The following is a 21,072-nucleotide window of genomic DNA, read 5'->3' as shown; positions in this document are numbered from 1 at the left end:
CCCCCCCCCCCCCCCCGCATGCCCATCACCCAGGTCTGAGTCTCCTACACTTTTAAGTCTCCTACACTTTTAAGGGCAGTTCTAGATCAGGATATGAAATAGTTAAATGTATGCCATCCATCTGAAACCCTTTCCATTTTTCTTCTGAAAACCATCCACTTATTAATGTTTAGATGAACATGACTTTCTCTATAACTTTCTTATTTATAGTTAGAAGAGGCACAAAGTAAACGGCAAGAAAAACTTGTCGAGAAACACAAGGAGATTCGTCAGCAGATCCTGGATGAAAAGCCCAAGGTAAACCGAACCGAATAATAATACACAGTAGCTTTATTTTTTTCTCCATTCAATTACAATATAACCTCTATAGGTCATGTACCGTGCACACAGTCTCAGATCAGTTCTTATATGTAAAACTCATGTATCTTTCCCAACCATGTAAAGATCCCAACCATGTAGTAATATTCCACACAGGTTTCTCATCCACTGGTGAGCTTTAAAGGTTGCAATTTCTTGGAACCTAGCTCTTGAAATTTTGGTTTCAGTTGGTCTGAGATATGGTTCAGGTATTTTTGAAGCACCTCCCCTGTCTCCCTGCCAGAACAGAGAAAATTAGAGAATCTAGCCAAGTCCTCTTTCAGAGTGGATAAAATATTGTAATGTTGGGCTCTGTCCAGCAGAGGGTGTCCTGTACCAAAATCACCTTGGTTTTTATCCAACAAAATGTTCTCATAAAACAAACAAACAAAAAAATCTTTTTTCCTCCTATAATAATAGATTATTGTGTCTCCTCTTTAAAATTACCTTATGCTTATTGTTTGGTCGAAATCATTTGTTTCATGAATATTAACTTTAAACTGATTATCTATAAATCAAATATTTTTAGTTTGGCAAACAGCATCTTGGTTTTAGATCATTACATACATTTTCATTCATCACTGAGTATTTGTGAAAAGTATGCTTTTTCAGTGTTATTATTTTTCTCTGTGCAGTTTAAAATATCTGCTCTAAAATATATACAGCTATTTCATACAAGTGCTCTTTAAACCTGCAAAGATCAAAAGTGTTACTTTCCTTTCATTGTATAATCCATTCATCAATTTACTTTTTAACAGAGTTTTTTTGTGACTAGTTCTAAATATATTTTTGTGGTTTTTTTCTGCTTTTCTCCTTTTGTATTTATTAGACAAGAAATGTACTTAATATTTTTAACTCCTAAACTTTATAGGCTTGACAAAATAGATGAAGCAGTAATGAAAATCTGAGAATTAATAATTACTTAAATATGCTGCTAATTTTTATGTTTTTCATGTAAACATGCAGTTTAAATATTCTTGGCCAACACCTTGGGTGGATTATACATTGATAATAAGATGATTTCTGAAGTTGCTATACTTTCCATTGACCCACTGATTGATCTTTTATAATGTTTGGAGCAAAAGATTCAGGTCCAGCTGGAATTTAAGAGGTGCATTAACATCCTAATAATCAGGCCCAGGTGATGTATTCTAATATATACATTTTTAATTCATGCTGTCTGAATTCAAACGTGTCATTACTTTGTACACCGACATAATATACATTGGTTATGATTGATATTTTATTAGCTGTTTTTTATATTTCCAAAAGAAAATTTCTCATGCAATATGGTTATTCCCATAGAGTTTTATTTACTTTGTTTTAGTTTTTGGTCCAAAAATGTCGGATACTTGTCTCATAGGTACAGTGCAATCACAAATGTGTTTCAATTATGTAACGCGCAGTATAAAAACTCCCACAAGGCTTTTATGTTACTTCTCTAGGTCATCATGATTAAAATCAACTTTGGTAGGTATTAAAGCACCCTTAAACTTCTGCACTGGATATAACTAAACATTAGAAGAATAACTTTCGGATAACTTGTCAGGGTGCATTCTGCTGCAGTTTTACAGAAAACCCAATTAAAACTGGCTTAGACAGTAATAAACTTAGTGAGTCATATTACTGGAAATGCAGATGTATTGCAGTTTGAGGAGTGGTCAATTGAACAGCTCAGCTACCTCATCAAGAATCCAGGTATTTTTCAGAATTTGCACCATGCCATTTCAGTTTGTTGCGTTTCATGCCTAAGCTGCAAACCCACAGTCAACAAAATGGCTACCATACCTCCATGTATCACAACCTTAAGTGAAACCATTCAAAGGCAAAAAAAAAAAGAAAAAAAAAAAAACAGAGAGAGAAAGAAAGGAAAAAGGTAATGTCTTCATCTTATGACCCTTTATTTATAAGATTAAGGAAAATCCTCCTCATTGGCTAGGATTGTACCATATACCCATCCCTAACCAATCAGGGGCAGGAGAGATTTTATGGTTTTCATAATTTTTATGATTGCCTTAGAGTTATTAAGCCTCACTCAAAAGGGTGGAGGGAGTTCAGCTCTTCCTGTTTCACAGTCAACAGGCACCTGAACAAAACTGATGTTTTCTTATAAAGATACGGAAATATCAGTTAGGTAGGTAATTACGTGCGCCACTGCCATATTTATAGCAGTTTCCCATTTCTTCATTCTTGGCCTTTCACCAAGAGATCTGAAGTGTTTCTATTAATTTTTAGTAGTTGTTTTGCCTTCATTTTTGTTTTGCCTTGTTTGCGGAATTTTGAGTCTGTCTGCACATGACCAGTTCAGTCTGTCCAAATATAGCTAATGATCAGAATCAAACAGAGCAGTGAACTGAATTGTGTCCTCCCAAAATTCACATGTTGAAGCCCTAACCCCCAATGTGATGGTATATGGAGAAGGGACCTTTGGGAGGTATTATGTTTACTTATTTTTCCCCATTTTTATTGAAGTATAATTAATATATAGTGCTATATTAGCTTCAGGTGTACAATGTAATGATTCAACAATTTATAGATTACTCAATGCTCATCATGATAAATGTACTCTTAATCCCCTTCACCTATTTCATCCATCCCACTACCCACCTGCCGTCTGACAACTACCACCTTATTTGCTATATTTAAAGTCTGATTTTTGTCTTTTTTTTTTGTTTGTTCATTCATTTTGTTTCTTAAATTCTACATATGAGTGAAATCATATTGTATTTGTCTTTGTCTGACTTATTTCACTTAGCATAATACTCTCTAGCTCCATCCATATGGTTGTCAATGGCAACATCTCATTCTTTTTATGGCCAAGTAATATTCAATTATATAAATACACCTCTTTTTTTAATCCAGTCATCTATGGGTGAACACTTGGGTTGCTTTCATATCTTACAATATTTCCATATTGTAAATAATGCTGTGGTAAACCTCGAGATGCATGTATCTTTTCAAACTAGTGTTTTTCTTTTCTTTGGGTAAATACCCAGTAGTTGATATACTGGAGCCTCCATACTATTTTCCACAGTGGCTGCACCAATTTGCATTCCCACCAACAGTGCATGGACATTCCTTTTTCTCCAAAACCTCACCAGCACTTGTTATTTCTGTTGCCTTCATTTTTTACTATAAATAGGAACCAGTGATATCTCTTTGCTTCTCATCCACATTGCCCTTATGATAATCTTGTGTCTGGATTTGAAGGTTGCTCTTGGAGATTTTAGTTTTCATGTCAAACTAAAGCATTTATTAATAGGTGTTCTTTCAGGGATTAAAAATTTTGTGCTTTGGAACCAAGACTTTAATAACAAAATAAGAAATCATGACTATTAATGTTGCAGGACACAGTGGCTAATCAAAGGAAATGTCCATGATAAGAAGGAGCAGTAATAAACAGTGACGTGAATAAGATAGAGCGCAGGTCGTGTGGAGAAGGAACAAAGCACAGGGCAGCAAATGTAGGCAAGTGAAAGTTCAGGCCCAAATGGCATTCATTCACGCTCCTGTAATTGCTGGATGTGGACCAGAAATAGGACAGCACCAGCTTTGAAGTAATCCCTCTTCACACCCACTCTCGAGCTTTGAAGCACTGCATAGATATGAAGGAAAGTAACAAAAGCAGAAACAATATGGAAAGTGCAGTAACTCAAGGGAATGAAACTGACCAGCAGTGTTTATAAAAGAGGTTAACTGAGCCAGTCCCATTCGGTTAGAAAGATGAGAAGGTGGAATGATTTTATGACATCTAGAAATTTATGAGCTGTTCCATCACTGAATGCTGGACAGAGAAATTGAGTTGACTCTATAGTAAGTAATATTAAAGATAATTGCAACATTCCTATGAAGAAGATATCATGACAAACTTCACCAGAGGTTACTGAGGGGAGCAGATTCCTTATTTTAAAGTGGAATAAGTAGTTTTCTATCTAGAAACCAAAAATAGCTAATCTTTTGCTTGCAGCAAAAATATATACCACATAGCATCATATTTATTCCTGTTTGTCACTTTCTTTCACCATATTGTCAAATATAACCATTTAGTCCCTCTTCATCCAGTTATTCTAATGTAATAATCTGTTTAGTGTTCCTAGCCTCCTCCTAAACAGGGAGGAAGCTATTTACATTCCCATATTCTCCTGATATTACTGTTTTGAGCTGTTCTGAACCACAATTACAAGCTGCATAATTTTCCAAGCCTGTGATAACCAAACAACTCCTTTAAAAGTGAACAACTATTTTTTAACAAAAGAAATTTGAAAAGCCAATTGTTGAAAGTCAACAGTTCTTCAATGTCAGGGAGTTCTGGCTGGATTTAGAGCAAGCTGTATATGAAGACTAATCCAAAGTGCAATCTTCTAACCTTTTACTCATCCTCATGCTTATGATCTGTAAGTATCAACTCAAGTTCCTAAATTTGTTTCCATCTTTCAGGAGAACAGTCAGAGGACAATGTGCCTTAGTCAAAACCATTTCATTTCCAGGGGCACCTGGGTGGCTGAGTTGGTTAATCAGCTGACTGCAGCTCAGGTCATGATCTCGTAGTTCATGAGTTTGAGCCCCATGTTTGGTGGGCTCTGTGCTGACAGCTCAGAGCCTAGATCCCGATTCTGTGTCCTGTTTCTCTCTGCTCCTCCCTAGCTCACATTCTGCCTCTCTCTTTCTCTCTCAAAAATAAATACACATTTTTTTTCTTTTAAATAAGAAAAAGTATTTAATTTCCATACTCAGACCAAGAACTTCCATCCTACTGACACATATTTGCTAGGGAACCAAATTGGCCATGGCCACCCACAGTGTGAAAGTTTATATTGGAATGTCCAACTTTGTGACATGCACTAGGCCTTTTTCATATATAGTGTCCATTTTTTTCCCACTAAAAAAGATATCAATGAGTCTATTGCTTTTGTATGTAACTTTTTGAGGGCATTGGGGAAAGCAGAAATAGGTGAGTTCTGGAGGCAATAGATACAATAGATAAATATCTTGTTCCTCAATTTGATGTAAAATTACACTGTGTATTCCTGTACATAAGTCCCTCTGAAACTTCTTAAGTTACAAACAACAGTAGACACCCTTGAAAGAGAATACTCGGCTCCTTTTCAGTCGAGTTCTGCATTCTGGAGAAATGTTCAGTTGCCTGTTTCCTAGCAGTGAAATACATTCAGTCCCTGAGTGTATGCTATTTTCAGCTTTGTTCAAAGTGTGTCTTTTCATGAAATCCATAGCTGCAGAGTTCTTAAGATGGAGGCAGTAAATCCCAGCCAGTCTTTCAACTTGGTGACATAATTGGTTTCCTTGGGATTTCCATACCTGGGGTTGCCACAGCCAATAGGAAAAGGGTATACATGTACAAAAGGTGATAGAGGCAACTCACAACGCAACTGCCAGTAGAAAGAAACCACACCTTCTGTGGTCGCATTCAAGTCTAAACGGATTCATTATAAAAAGGACCTCTTGCCTTTTTCTTGAACTCTCCCAAAAGATTTATTTTAACATGTTGAAGCATCGTTAATCAGGAGGTGCCCTGAATCTGCTGCAAATATACCAACATATATTGATCACTTTGCAGCTACCGGCTCTCGTTATAAGAATTGTCTTTTGAGGAGACTTTTTAATGAACCATCTCCATAACCTCATAAAACAGTCGATAAATGTGGAATTTACTTTTTCTCTGACACTTAATTTGTCTTTGATGCTTCTTAGAACACAGGTTTTCTGTTTTAATTGAGCTCATCAATAAGAGAGAATTCCAGGAAGCTTCAGGGCATTTTAATTTATAGAGAAAGGACATTTCATCATGTAGCCTACTGGCTCTTTTTTTTCCTCCATCTGGGGAATATAGACTGATTTTCCTCATTTCTCCTGACATCTTTAGAACCAGTGGGGTGAGTGACTCATCTTTCTGGGTGTCAGACCGACCACTGGGACCAGACTCTCAAGGTAGTGATTGTAGTCCTGTCTTCTTAGCGTTCAGGGAGAAAAAGAGTGGGGGATTTAAAGTAAAAGCTTCTTCCTTACAGGATTCATTTGTGTGTCCCCCACCCCCACCCCAATCCTTTGCAATGTGATGGGAAAATGTGGATTCTCCCTCCCATCACCCATTGGACCTTCTCATAGAAGCCAGACCACAGAGTGTAACCGGGATGCCAATTAACTATGTTTTACTCATTGTCAAGTCTCAGTCTCGGTAGACCCATCCAACAGTTTGGTTTTTGTTTTTAGATGTGGAAGAAACTTCTTTGTCATTTGTATCAGTGTGAATAATTGCCTTTTAAAAAATGTAGTCATTTATTATTTTCTTGATGTAAAATTTGGATATGTTGACTCCCTTGAACAACACTAGAACATTAGAACAGTTTTAAGTCAGTCTCCTCTTGATTTATTTTTGAAATGTATTAACAATTCTATACATTTCTATTCATATTCTTTGTTATACAGTCAGTGTTCATTTAGAGTTATCTACATATTCAAACAAGACTCACACAGCCTTCTGTCTTATGTCTCAGACTGGCCATTTGGGACATTATCTTCTACACTTTTAATTTTTATATTGTTATTTTAATAATTTTTTAAACATTTTTATGTTTTATTTGTTTTTGCAAGATGCAGAGAGAGAGACAGAGAATGAGCAAGGGAGAGGCAGAGAGAAAAGGAGACGTAGAATCTGAAACAGGCTCCAGGCTCTGAGTCATCAGCACAGAGCCCAATGCGGGGCTCGAACCCACGAACTGTGAGATCATGATAGGATCCGAAGTTGGATGCTTAACCAACTGAGCCACCCAGGCACCCCCCTTCTACACTTTTAAAAGTTCCTTTTACAGTCTACCAGTGGCAAATCTTTGAGGTTTTTGGCTTTGTTTCCATTTTTGTCTGAAAATGTCTGTCTTTTACTTCCATTCTGAAATGATGTCTTCACTGGGTATTTTAGGTTGATGCTTATTTGCTTCTGTTGCAATGAAGATAAAATTTCACTGTCCTCTGGCTTCTCTGCTATTAAGAAGCTGTTATTCTTAATGTAATTCTTTTGATAATCACTTGTATTGTCCTCCTTTTCTTGCATTTAGGACTTTTTTCTTATATCCTGTGCAGTGTTTCAAAAATGCGTCTGTTTGAGGTGGCTGAATGGATGACTTTCTTCAGTTTTGCAGAAACTCAACAATAGTGTCAGCAAAAATGGCTTCCATCACATTAGTTACGTATACAATAAAATGGACCTTTTACTCCATCACCTCAGTTTGTGACTCTTCAGTATTTTCCATCTTTCTGTATCTCTGTGCTACCCTGTAGGCAATTTTTCTCTGGCCCTTTTTCGAATTCACTAATTCTTTGTTTACACTGCTCTTAAATTTTTCCACTGAGTTTTTAATTCTAGCTTTTATGTTTTACTTAATTCTGTAAGTGCTATTTGGTTTCTTGTTTGTTTTTGAGAAAGGGAAAGAGAGAATATTAAGCAGGCTCCATGCCCAGCACAGAGCCCAATGTGGGCTCAATCCCATGACTGTGAAATCATGACCTGGGCTGAAATCAAGAGTCTAACGCTTAACTGACTGAGCACCCAGGTGCCCCTGGTTTATTTTCAAATCCACAATCTTTGTGCCTGGCTTATTGTAAGGAAGATTTCTCATTCTGTACCAGCCACAGGCTAGGACTTATGGCCCCACCATACAAGGCTTTCAAAAGATGAATTCAAAATTTCCAGTGTTAGCAAACACCCATCAGGGCAAAAGTGACTTGCTTGTCTAGGCTTGATGTCCCTGTAGTTTGGGCCTGATCATTCTTTAAATTCCTATGGCTCTTAGATTCTTTAAAGAAGAGAGTTTTAATATCAAATCCAGCTTTTTAAGGTGTTTTCAGGGGGAAAGATGGTTCATATAACTTAACCAACCATTACCAGAAGTAGAAAATCCCCATATGGTGTTTTTAAAATGTTTGAATTAGTTGACATCTTTATTAGTTGGGGTTCATTTAGAGAAGAAGATCCCGTAGGAGACTGAGTCTTTATCCCAGAGCTGAACATGCACACACCTGGCCCAGGAGTCCGAACAACTAAAGGAAAACCCAAGGAGAAAGGAAGGTGATTCCAGACCCCATTCAGCAGATCTGCAACAACACCTGTGTGTAACAGATGGCTGCTGCCTCCCTCCTCAGCCCTCCAGCTCCCAGGAAAGCCTTCCTTGTAACTCACCCTGGGAAAATACAGAAAGGGAAACCTGGGAAATGTAGTTCAGCCTACCCAAGTAGTCACATTACAAAATCCTCACACTAATATTTAATACTCAGAAATTTTCTTATTAAGAATACCAATTTCTCTTTAAAAATTAGATTATATGATTACAGACAGCCAACCTGTAGACAAATCTCTAGGCTTGAGAAGAGGCTCCCCTTAGGCCCACAAGGCATTCCCCTCATGGATTTCTTTTATTTATTAATCCCCATAAGGCAACTGAGTTTGACATTTAAACAAAATTGGAATGGAGGTTCACATGGTTGCCATTGATTCCTTCCCCTTTTCTCTACCCCATTAACTTCCTTTTCCTTCATTTGTCTTTACTTTCTTTCCTAAATATTAAGAAATGTGGGAGTTCAGTGTAGGGTGTAGTCTGAAGGGGAGGGGATCAAAAGTGAATATTCACCACCTGCTAGAGCAGAGAGTGTGTATGTTGATGGGGTTCAAACTCTTCCCAGAAAGAGCTGAGTTTGACATTAGGAATAGGAGGAAATGGACTTTAATCCCACTGCCTCCCATAAGCAAAAGAGTCCATGCAACCATGGATGACCCACAAAAATGTCTGGATTGACTTCAAGCCTGTGTGCCTGCCCTTGTACACCTGTTATGTGAATTTTGCCAATACTAATTAGATGTCTTATTCCAAGTGCACCTCTGGTTTGTTTTCATTTTATTTATTTATTTTTTAATGTTTATTAATTCTTTGAGAGAGAGAGAGAGAGAGCACGAGCAGGGGAGGGGCAGAGGTAGAGAATCCGAAGCAGGCTCCAGGCTCTGAGCTGTCCGCACAGAGTCCACGGCGCGGTTTGAACTCATTAACCATGAGATCATGACCTGAGCCGAAGCCGGATGCTTAACTGACTGAGCCACTCAGGTGCCCCTCTAGTTTGTTTTTAAAGCCCTGCTTTGGTATAACTAGAATAATAAAAATAGTCAAACATACACATCCTAAATACTTTTTAAAGCAAAGAATGTAAAGATTTCATTGACCTCAGGAAACCACAACCTGATTTTACTAGGGCCCGCAACACTTTCAGGGGAAAGATGGCAAATGCAAACTCAGAGAAATATCAATCTATAGAATATCCCAAAAGGGAAATGTCCTGGTGCTTTGAAACATTTGTTAAAGCAGCATGCGGAGACCAGAGGAAAAGCTATTGCAGAAGGAAAAAAATGCAAGACCACTGAGTTGAAAAATGCTGAGGAAAATTTCAGTCCAGACTAGAAAGGTAGTTTCTAAGAGCAAGAGTCACATTCTCTATTGTGCATGTGTTCTGCCCGAGAGCCAAATTAATGTAAAAAACTCTACCATGTAGAGTCTCATTTACCCATTTTCTGTCAATAAAAAAAATTGATACAAGTCTTCTGTATTTATTATAATCATTTGCTCAAAGCTGAAACAAAGACAAGTAATATTTTCATATTTCAAAGAATTCCACATTTCAAAGAGTTTTATCAATAGAGGTGGCTTTAACTTTCACTGGTGTTTGCGATGGAATAATAAACTGCATGAAGTTGCTGATAGTTTGCATGGATTCTTCACTACATACCGCCACACACACACGGACTCACACATAAACAACTTTATACAATTGGGGGAAACTTAACATGTTAAACTATTTTGGCATCAAAATGGATTTTGCCCTCCCTAATTATGCTAGCATATGGGAAATCCTGTCTAAGACAGTAGCCAGCAGCACATATATGTTTTTGGTGACATATAGAAAATAGGAAATATGTTGTCTTCTAGCTTTGGTTCAAAAAGATTTTTTTTCCAGAGAACCTGAGTGGCTTAGTTGGTTAAGTGTCTGACTTCAGCTCAGGTCATGATCTCACGGCCCATGGGTTCGAGCCCCACACCGGGCTCTGTGCTGACAGCTCAAGCCTTGAGCCTGCTTTGGATTCTGTGTGTCCCTCTCTCTCTGCCCCTCATGCTCTCTCCTTCTCTCTTTCTCAAAAATAAATATACATTTTAAAAAGTTTAAAAAAAATTATTTTCCTCTTCCTTTGAACCTTACATATTGTTTGTTTTTAAGTAGTTCTTAGGTTTTATGAAATACACAATGAGCTGTTGGAATTCTTAAGTTTATTATTGGGACTTTGTTTTAGGTGGAATCAAAACTACCTCAAGACTTGCAAAATGTCATAAAACAGTTAGAGGACTTCTTTATAATTGTTAAGGTTCCAAGTGCAGCACAACCAGCCTAGCCAAAGCCACCATCAGTTCTCCAGTGGATTTCTTTTTTTTTTTTAATTTTTTTTAATGTTTTATTTATTTTTGATACTGAGAGAGAGAGAGCATGAGAGGGGGAGCGGCAGAGAGAGAAGGAGACACAGAACTGGAAGCAGGCTCCAGGCTCTGAGCTGGCTGTCAGCACAGAGCCTGATGCGGGGCTCGAACCCACGAACGTGAGAACTGACCTGAGCCGAAGTCAGAGGCTTAACCGACTGAGCCACCCAGGTGCCTTCCAGGGGATTTCTAAATAGCCTCTTCACTGGTCTTCCCACTTCCACATGTGCCTGCTCACGATCTATTCCCAACAGGGCAGTCATCTAAAAGAGGTTCATCTTTTAGAACATAAATCAGGTTGCTCCTCAGTTCAAGACTCTTTCATGGCTCCCATCTCTCTCAAGAATAAAAGTCTGCAAGATCCAACATGATCTGACTCCACTTTGCTGTATCCCCTCTTCGTTTTCTCATTGACCTCCTCTCCTCTCTGGCCATGCTAGGTTCTGTGCTGGGCCCCCACCAGCCAGGACGATGCTGCCTTGGACTGTTGTGGGGAGTATTTCCTCTGCCCAGAATGCTCATCTCTTGAGGGTCTGCCTGGGCAACTCCCTCCTATTGCTCAAGTCTTTGCTCAGAGACTTCTTTTTCAAAGAGGGCCTCCATGACCATCTTTTCCATGCTCCCCTGTTGCTGGGACCTCCTCTTCCTTTTATTCTGCTCTATTTCCTGTTCTTCACAGTATATATCACCTTCTTTCATTAGGTCATTTACTTCTTTCTTAGGTGTGTCATTCAGCATCGTTCCCTCCCCAATGGATTGTAAACTCCATTTACATGGAGGGCAGGGGTCTCAACTCTTTTGTTCACTGATGCTCTTTCGTTCTGGGCACCAGAAACAATGCCTGGCACATGATTGGTGCTGTAGAGGGCTAACAAAACTAACTTGACACATTTTCTCTTTGAGAGAGAAAGGTATAGCCATTAAGCTCAGACCCATTGGGCTGCACTGTTCAACTGCTGTCAGTGATTCACTACAATCTTTTTTCAAGTTTCTTGCAAGTAGTGGGATTTTGTAGAGAATTTTCAAAACTACTAGTTACGATCATATTTAACATCTAATTCCCACAGAGGACTGGGAAGAACCAAAGAGAATTCAGTTGCCAATCCCATTGCATTTGTGGTCGAAAGAGTTGGAATAGACAAAGGAGTTGGAGATTTTAAGTCTCCATTCTAGAAGGCACTCCAAGAGAGCTTCCAGACAAATAATTTGAAACAACAGATGATTAGAAATCAATTTCAATGCCACAAAAATGACAGCCTCCCTTTTTTTCCCACACAGGGGGACGGTTCCTCCTCATTCTTGTCGGAAACTTGCCATGAGGATCCCTCTGTTTCCCCCAACTTTACTCCCCCCAATCCTCAAGCTCTCAAGTGGTGACTACCGTCCTTCCGGCCAGGTAGGACTGGATGGGAGGGGTCGCTTTTGAGAGAGGGGTGGCATGTGGCCATCAGGTTTACAGGCATCATGGACTTGCTCCTGTGTTATTTACTACTCCCGTTTCTCTACATACCCATCCTTTTCCTGCTATACTTTCCAGCCACATCCACGATGTGCCCTCATCTTTACCTGTCCTCCTCTGGTATTTATTTTTTCACCATTGTTCTCTCTCTTCTTAACATAAATTCCATTCTTCCTTATTATCTTCTTCTCCTTTCTTCATTTTGTTTCTCTATTTGCAAAGCTGGCTTCCTCTTTCTACTTGATCTTTCTACACTCATGCTGTTACTTCTGCTTTTGAGACATTTTTAGGTTCCTACTTCTTGCAGCACTGGTCACCCAGTCCTATTATCCTACAACCCAGAGGGATTAAATTAATTCTCAGGGAGTCTTCCTGACTCACTCCACTTAATTTACTATACCCCTCCTTTTAAAAATCCAGCAAAAGTCATTGTATTCCAACATGATAATTTGAATTAAGGGGATATCTCAGGATTTCCTGGTTCTCTAGAATCAAGAGCTCTTGAAAATACCTCACTAATAGGGATGTTGAGCCAGGGGCTTCTGGTTGAAGCAAAATAAAGCACAGATGTTAGGACTTTAACTTGCTAGAGAAAAAGCACCATGAAATCTACTGTATTTCTTTAGCTAGTGAGAGAACTGCCCTAAGCCATTCCAATGCACGCATTTCAGGAAAAAAAGAAAAGAAAACAAAAGAAAAGAAAGAAGGAAAGAAAGAAAGAAGAAAGAAAGAAAGAAAGAAAGAAAGAAAGAAAGAAAGAAAGAAAGAAAGAAAGAAAGAAAAAAGGTGTTATTGTGGTTACAAAGAAAGCAGAATACATCGATTCTGATGGATTGAAAGTAGAGTTCTACAGTGAGGCTTGTGATGTTTTTTGTCTTCAAACACTTGGTGATCTGTGAGGCAGTACAGCTTAGAAACATGTCGGACAACCAGTGAAAACAACTTCACTGAGAAAAAAAAGCTGTAATTTCTTTCTCTTCCTCTACATCAATCACTACAAACAGTGCCGTTCTAGCTCAACACTTATCAACAATGGGTGTATGAATTATCTGGAGATCCTATGAAAATGTAGATTCTGATTCAGGAGGTCTGGGTGGGACCTGGGGTCTGCATTTCTAACCAGCTTCCAGCGAATGCCCTTGCTGCCGTATTTCCATGCACCACATTTGAAGAGAGCAGAGATCTAGTACATTCCTACCTCCTGGCTGTAGCACCCGGAAGGAAAAACATTTAAGCTGCTTTCATGGAGCACTTTTTCCCCCCTGTATTTTAAGTTTTTGAACTAATCATGACCCTGACCCTTTAATACTTTTTTATTTTTTACTACTGACTGTGACACTAGAGAAAGGGAGAGAACATCATTTAAGAGCAAAGCCACAACCTGGCAATGAATTCCATCCACATCCTTCCAATGATGACAATCTTGTTCCTGTGGTGACCTTGTGATAAAGCTCACATGGGAAGGTGGGGTGGAGAGGTGGGGGACGAGTGGCATTGATTTTTCCAGGAAGGCATCAGAGAGACCTTGGCAATGACATCTTCATTATAAACATTATTGTTTGTTTGTTTTTAATGCACGTATTGATACTGTCCTGGTGTTTTTAAAAGTTACGGTGAAATATTTAATACCACAGATAGATTACTGAATTATCTCCAAGGAGGTAAATGACATTGAAGCTCAGAAAACATGATTGGGTTTTTTTTTTTCCAAAACAAATGCAATAGAGACCTAAGTGTCACATTTTGGTGGCCATGTTCTATCAGGCTGTGGTACCCGGTCTACCACTTGTTTTTCCTGTAGAAGGTCAACTGAGCTTCCTGCTGAGTGAAAATATTTGTTCCCCACCAGCTATTCCCGCCATACCTGGACACTAAAAACATCTTTAATCACATACTTAGTTTAGTCCCTTTAGCTTTTCACATATAAAAGGCAATATAAAAATAAACCAATTTCACATGTTCCATGGAAAAATAGGTCCCACTGCTAAAACAGAACAAAAAAATTAACCTGTTTTGTATCTGAAAAAGAACAAAAAGTTCTTTTATTACCAGTATATGAAAGGTACATTTTTGTGCTACATTTAATGTTTCCCCCAAATATTTCCTGTTCACCCCAAACATTTCCATGGATAGACTACAGCTAGGCATAAAATAAATAAAAAGTACCTAAAGCCATCATGCATTTACTAGAAGTGATTTTTTTCATTCTAAGATTGATCCCAAGAATACTCATCACATAAATACTTGAAATTTCACATTTTTATGTATTTATTTTTTATCTTTTTAAGTTTATTTATTTTTGAGAGATGGAGGGAGGGACAGAGAGAGAGAGAGAATTCCAAGTAGGCCCCTTGCTCTCAGCACAGAGCCCAGCACAGGGCTCGAACTCACAAACTGCAAGATCATGACCGGAGCCAAGATCAAGAGGCAGACACTTAACTGACTGAGCCACCCAGGTGCACTGAAATTTCACATTTTAAAATTTGTGAATGTGAAGCACCTGGGTGGCTCAGTCGGCCAAGCCTCTGGCTTAGACTCAGGTCATGATCTCACAGTTCCTGGGTTTGAGCCCCTCATTGGGCTCTGTGCTGACAACTAGCTCAGAGCCTGGAGCCTGTTTCTGATTCTGTGTCTCCCTCTCTCTCTCTCTGACCCTCCCCTACTCACACTGTCTCTCTCTTTCAAAACTAAATAAAAAGCATTAAAAAAATTTTAATTTGTGAATGTAAGCCTTCATTGATGAAAAGTATATTTCTTGTTATCAGCTAGAGATTAATAAATGGAGCTGTGAAAGTTGTACTTTTAACCCTAGTAATTTTTATTTCTTAGTAAATACAAATCACTATATAGCATAATTACAAATAAACAAAAAGAATATTTGCTCATTTTGTGTATATATGAACCTTTACATAATGACCTGTGTATGTATGTGCATATAGAGAGAGAGAGAGAGAGAGAGACAGAGACAGAGACAGAGACAGAGACAGAGAGACAGAGAGAAAGACGAGAGAGAGAGAGAGACCAATGTCTAAAAATGTCAATGCTACAACATTGAAAAATTACCAATTTATGCAAGTATTTATTAAATGCCTGCCTTCCTTATTCTGGGCTGTGCCAATTTCAATAGGGAGCACGAAAGAGCAAAAACACCCTTCCGACATGCTTTTAAATAATAAGTGGCAGCTCAAGGCCATGGAAGAGCATTAGAAAGGTTTCTCCCCTGACACTCAAGCAATGACAAACTAGCATTTATTGAGCACTTGCTATGTTGCCAAGCACCTTCAAAGCACATCACGTGTTGTCTTCCAAGTCTTGCCTTTGCACAATTGAGGAAGCTAATTTTCAAAAAGGTTGCTAAGCTTTCCTGAGGTCATTGTCCAACCTTAGAGACCCCACGCCATGTATTGTGCCCATCAGCTTTCTCAGTAAATATCTGAAGCCATGATTTTATGATCTAGATGTCAGGGGTATGATAACCCTTTCTCATAGTTCATGGACAAGCAAGCCATAAGGGCTCACCTTCTACCCCAGCACACACATCTGTAAAATGGGGAGACGATCTAGCAGGCCCGCTGTCGAAGGAAGCAGGTATCTCTGAGTGGCTAGAAGGAATAGACATCAGTCACATACACCAGATGCTGTTTTCTTCCTGGTGGTATATTCCAGCCTTCCTGAGAGCGCAACCAAATCTGGCCAGGGATTGAGCTCCCAAACAGATCACAACAGCAAGAGGAGTCAAATCTCGTAGGCAGGATGTTCAAATTTCTCAGAATCAATGTTTTTAAACTAATGTCATAGGAATAACATCTCCCCGGATTCGATGTTAGAAAAACTACAGCCCAGGGAAGACAGGGCTCACCTCCAGGCAGCCACCGTTGGCGGCAGAGCTCCTGGGTGAGAGGCAGGCACTCAGCACTCCCTTCTCTATAACTTGAGGATTGAGGGAAGACACCCTCTCACCCACCCTCTCCCAATCCTGACTTTCTCCCCCCACTTCATCTCTGCTCCATGCCATCCAGTTTGCACATGTTAGTGTTGAGTTCAAACCAGAGACTAAATTGCTTTACTTCCCTGGAGATCTCCTTGTCTCTCTCTTCTCTCTGCACGCTGCCCTCTAAAACTCCCTCCTTCTCCCATTTGGAAAGTTGTGCCCTGAATTCTATGAGATAGAAGTTTGGGTACACATTGGGCTTTGCACCAGGGTTAAGGGGTTGTTTTTATGGCTTTCATTTATTCATTCAAATAAAATTTACTCAGCCCTCGTGTTTATCCCTGAAGTTACTAGGAAATGTAAAGGAAAACATCTTAGAAGACAAATATCTCTTTTTTTAGATGGCATTTAAGTCTCTGTCATATTACAGGACAGGGTTTCTCCTTTTGTGCCAGAGACTGAGGGCAACTGCTTTGGGATAACTTAAGAAACATTTAAGCAAGAAACAAAGAAAAGTTGGGGCGCCTGGGTGGCTCAGTCGGTTAAGCGTCCAGCGTCGGCTCAGGTCATGATCTCACAATTCGTGGGTTCCAGCCCCTTGTCGGGCTCTGTGCTGACAGCTGGGAGCCTGGAGTCTGCTTTGGATTCTGTGTCTCCCTTTCTCTCTGCCCCTCCCCTACTCACTTTCTGTTTCTCTATCCTTCAAAAATAAACATTAAAAAAATTAAAGAAACAGGGAGTTTTCTAGTATAGGAACATCTAAATACTTAGAGTCCCAAGGGCTGTTGTGTTTCTCTTTGAATATCTTTAAACTTGGCAACAAAGGGGCTGTGTGCAAGCAGAATTGTGTAGGCTTGGTGACCTTTTTCTGACCTCCTTTGAGTCCAGGAAGAATACGATTAATTAAACTTAGAAGTTTACCACTGAAATAATAGGTATGAGATCCAGAGAATTCAAGGTGTTGGAGGGCTCATTAAATAGAGCTGCATAAATATCATGCTGAAAGATTTAATGAGTCCATAGGGTCACTTATAGAGCAATGAAGCGGAGATGACCTAGAAAAAAATTAAATTAAAATCGATATTGTCCTTCTGAATTAACAACTATAGATTGCTATATTAACGCCTGAGATGAATTCTATAATTACATCTTAATGCATACGGGTGTTCTCACCCCAGGAAAAATGAAAATTGCTCATTTTTAGCATTTTACTCGCCAATCATGAAAACAAATTTAGGTATGTGTGTTTATTTCTGTGATCTCTAGGTGCCATAAATAGCTTTAAGGAGCTACAAGTAGGTAAATAGTGGTTTTTTTTTCTCTTAATAATTTGGCTAATCCAATAACTTATTGGATGCCTTCGGTCTAGCAGGCACTAGGCTAGATGCTGAGATAATAAGACAATGCAAAAAGATGCAAAGCTTGCCCCCCACTTCAAATTGCTTGTAGTCCAGGACAGCCCTGTCCTATAAGACTTTCTGCAGTGATGGAAATGTTCCATGTCTGAGAGCCCAATGCAGTAGCCACTAGCCACAGATAGTGATCAAGTATTTGAACTGTGGTTCATCCAACCGAGGAACAAATTTTAAGTATATTTAAATTTTATTTAAATTGAAATGTAAATAGCCACATGTGGCCAGTGGCTAACATAGGGGCAGCATAGGTAGATGGCATACTGAATCATAATTTCTAATACAGAATATACCTTTCTTTAAAGTATTCAAAGTGTGTTAGGAGAAAAACAATATAATGATCATCATTATAATAGCGCTGTTTACAGAGGGGGAAGACCTGATATATACTGGGGGAAACCAGGGAGGGCTTCCCAGAGGTGGTAACCCTTGACCTGCAGGGTAAGCAGAAGTTTGTGGAGCAGAGGAGGCAGGAAGGAATTCCCTGTGACATGGTGCCAGAGCCTGAGGTATGAGCATCATGTTTCTGCTTTGGAGTCGCATAGAACTTATCATCCACATGTTGTGTTAGGCAGCCCAGCCCACTGTCACCAAGTATCTCAGACAGCGTGTCCTCAACGGCAGAAACTTACCTTCTCAGCCTTGTGCAGTCTGAGGTCCAAGATCAAGGTATCAGTAGGGTTGGTTTCTGTGAGGTGCCTCTCCTGGCTTGCAGATGGTGCTTCTTTCTGTAACCTCATATGGTCTTTGACCTGCCCTTGTACACAGAGGGATCTCTGGTGTCTCTTCCTCTTCTTCTTTCTTTAAATGTTTATTTATTTATTTTGAGAAAGAGAATGTGATGGGGCACCTGGATGGCTCAGTCAGTTAAGCGGCCAACTTTGGCTCAGGTCATTCTCTCTCGATTCGTGAGTTCAAGCCCTGCAGCAGGCTCTGTGCTGACAGCTCAGAGCCTGGAGCCTGCTTCAGATTCTGTGTCTCCTTCTCTCTCTCTGCCCTTCTCCTGCTTATGCCCTGTCTCTTTGTCTCTCAAAAATAAATAAACATTAAAAAATTGTTTTTAAGTAAAATAAAGAGAGAGTGAAGGAGAGAGGGGCAGAGAAGAGGGAGAGAGAGAATCCCAAGCAGGCTCCATGCTGTCAGCGCAGAGCCTGATGTGGGGCTCAATTTCATGAACTATTGAGATAACAGCCCGAGCCAAAATCGAGATGAGCCACCAACTGAGCCTCCCAGGTGCTCCTTTTTCTCTTCTTATAAGGAGGGCAGTTCTGTCAGATGAGGGCTCTACAGTTATGACCTCACTGAATGTTAATTACATCCTTCAGGGTCCCACCTCCAAATAAGTCACATAAATTGGGCTTCAGTATATGAGTTTTGAAGAAATCCAATTCCGTCCATAAGACATGTCATTCAATAAGCAAATATCTTTTTCTTTGGGTTCTTTTTTTTTTCTCAGAAGAGGTGATGCATACCTCACACTCAGATCATGCAAATTTGCAGAAAACTACCATCTACTGATCTAGCATATGATGATTCTAATCACTGCTTTGGATTTACCTATTGATAGATACGTAGAATTCTAGAAAATTAAGAAGTACAAAAACACCTAAAGCAAAGTATGCACCTCTTAGAACTCAGATGTAATTAAATATTGCTCCAACAAATATTAATTTTCCTTTATTCTTTGAAGATAAACCAGGAGTAACTTGCAGTTGGTCAGACTCACTCACAAGAACTAATTTTTAAATTTCTCAGGGATTCTGTGAGCCCGTTGTTAAACATGGCCATTATAAAAATATAAGTTACATAAACTTAGAATTAAACAACTTATATTAAAAACAAAGGTAACAAATACCACAAACTCAGCTCATGCTGGCTAAGACATTTCACGACTGTCTGTTCTCTCAAGGTACTCTCCATCCGTTGTATCTGTGTGTCACTCATATGATGGACTGCTCCTGAGAACCTCCTACTACATCAGTGTTCAAGATCTTCCCTTCCAGAGCTTGAACTTGATCATAATGGGAATATTTACACCACAGAAATCATGAAACACTACACACAAGGCTCTTCCTTTTTCTAGGAGAGCCATCTCCTAAACGTTTACCAGCACACCTTTGGCACAAACCTTACTTTTACCAGATAGGGTTTCCCCAGGATTTGTGCGAGGTGCCTATTGCAGCTTACCACTGCCGCAAACATTCCTGCTGCAAACATTCTTACCCATCCTTTATAAACAAAACCAACTTTCTGCTGAAATCTAACTTATTGTCTTTTTAAGCCTTATTTCTTTATTTCCTTCCCCATAAAGGGGAGGGCTGCCTTGCTGACCTATGGATCTCAGGACCTGCATATAAAATATTCCAGGGGCAACAGGAAAGTCCCCTGAAATATACACCTAGCACTGATAACCTATTTCTAAACCACCCAGCAATGTCTTCTACCTGAAAATTGCTCCAGCTATAACATAATATCCCTCTCACTGCTAATACTACCCTGCAGCTGATTCTAAGCTTATACTTGCCTCATTCATTTTAAAGAGGACACTTTTGTTCCCTCTGAAAGTTTTAAGTGACAATAAATGGAATAGAACGGAAAACTGCTGGAGTAAATAGCAGTTTTCAGATTAAGCTTCATATTCTGTATGAAACGCAGTGTCGACAATGACTGAATGGTACAGCAAGGTGCCTTTGCCTTTAATAACCAGGCGGGCACCGGTGCCCTGGCACTAGTGACAGGTCAGCAGAAAGGCGGGAGGGGGGTGGGTAACAGTGGGATAAGAGGAGGCAAGGAGTGGACAACTGTTTATCTAACTCTCTTCTGGAAGTCCAGATTCGAAGGGAAGCAGAAATCTGAAATAGTCATGGGGGAAATAGGGCATAAGGGAACATCCATTTGAGAAGAGATGAATCATACTTTTAACTTATCATGAGACTACTAAATAAAATGATTACCAGGCAAGAATAGAGAAAAAGGGATTTTACCTATATAACTGCTGGCAGGGTTGTGTTTTTCTCTGATGAATCAGTATTCAGTGGAAGAACAAAATCTTAATGAAAGGGCAGCATAAACTATCAAAAACTATGAAGAACTGTAAAGGGTTTCCCTAGACACTGTTTAAATGTTTAGGTTGTCTTCTCTTGCTGTTTAGTACATTAACAGTAGTTCTGACACAGCTTACAGAGCTGATAAAGCATAAAGCCTGCGTGCTTGCTACACAAAGTACCCGAAGTTCAAGAGACTTCCACGTTTACCCTGCTGTAATTAGAATTCACTCTGCCTTGTGCAGGAATGAAACTCCTTTGCACATAATAAGCTGATATATTTTCTTTTCTCCTTAAGCATCCTCCTTCCCTCCCCACCCTTCCTGAATCCCCACTCCAAGAAAAG

At 39.4% G+C, this 21,072-nt stretch overlaps 1 protein-coding gene across 1 annotated transcript in view; it reads left to right on the top strand.

The window, feature by feature from the left end:
* Window positions 1–21,072, top strand: part of PLCB1 (phospholipase C beta 1) — a 664,399-nt gene that overhangs the window by 578,273 nt on the left and 65,054 nt on the right. Inside the window, exon 31 of the mRNA XM_029917918.1 lies at window positions 211–297. Within this exon, the coding sequence (XP_029773778.1) occupies window positions 211–297 (87 nt within the window). The remainder of the gene's footprint in view (window positions 1–210; window positions 298–21,072) is intronic.

The sequence above is a fragment of the Suricata suricatta genome, chromosome 12 (assembly GCF_006229205.1).
Source record: "Suricata suricatta isolate VVHF042 chromosome 12, meerkat_22Aug2017_6uvM2_HiC, whole genome shotgun sequence".
Classification (NCBI taxonomy): domain Eukaryota; kingdom Metazoa; phylum Chordata; class Mammalia; order Carnivora; family Herpestidae; genus Suricata; species Suricata suricatta.
Note: the sequence above shows the minus strand (reverse complement) of the source record. Positions and strands in the feature narration are given on the sequence as shown.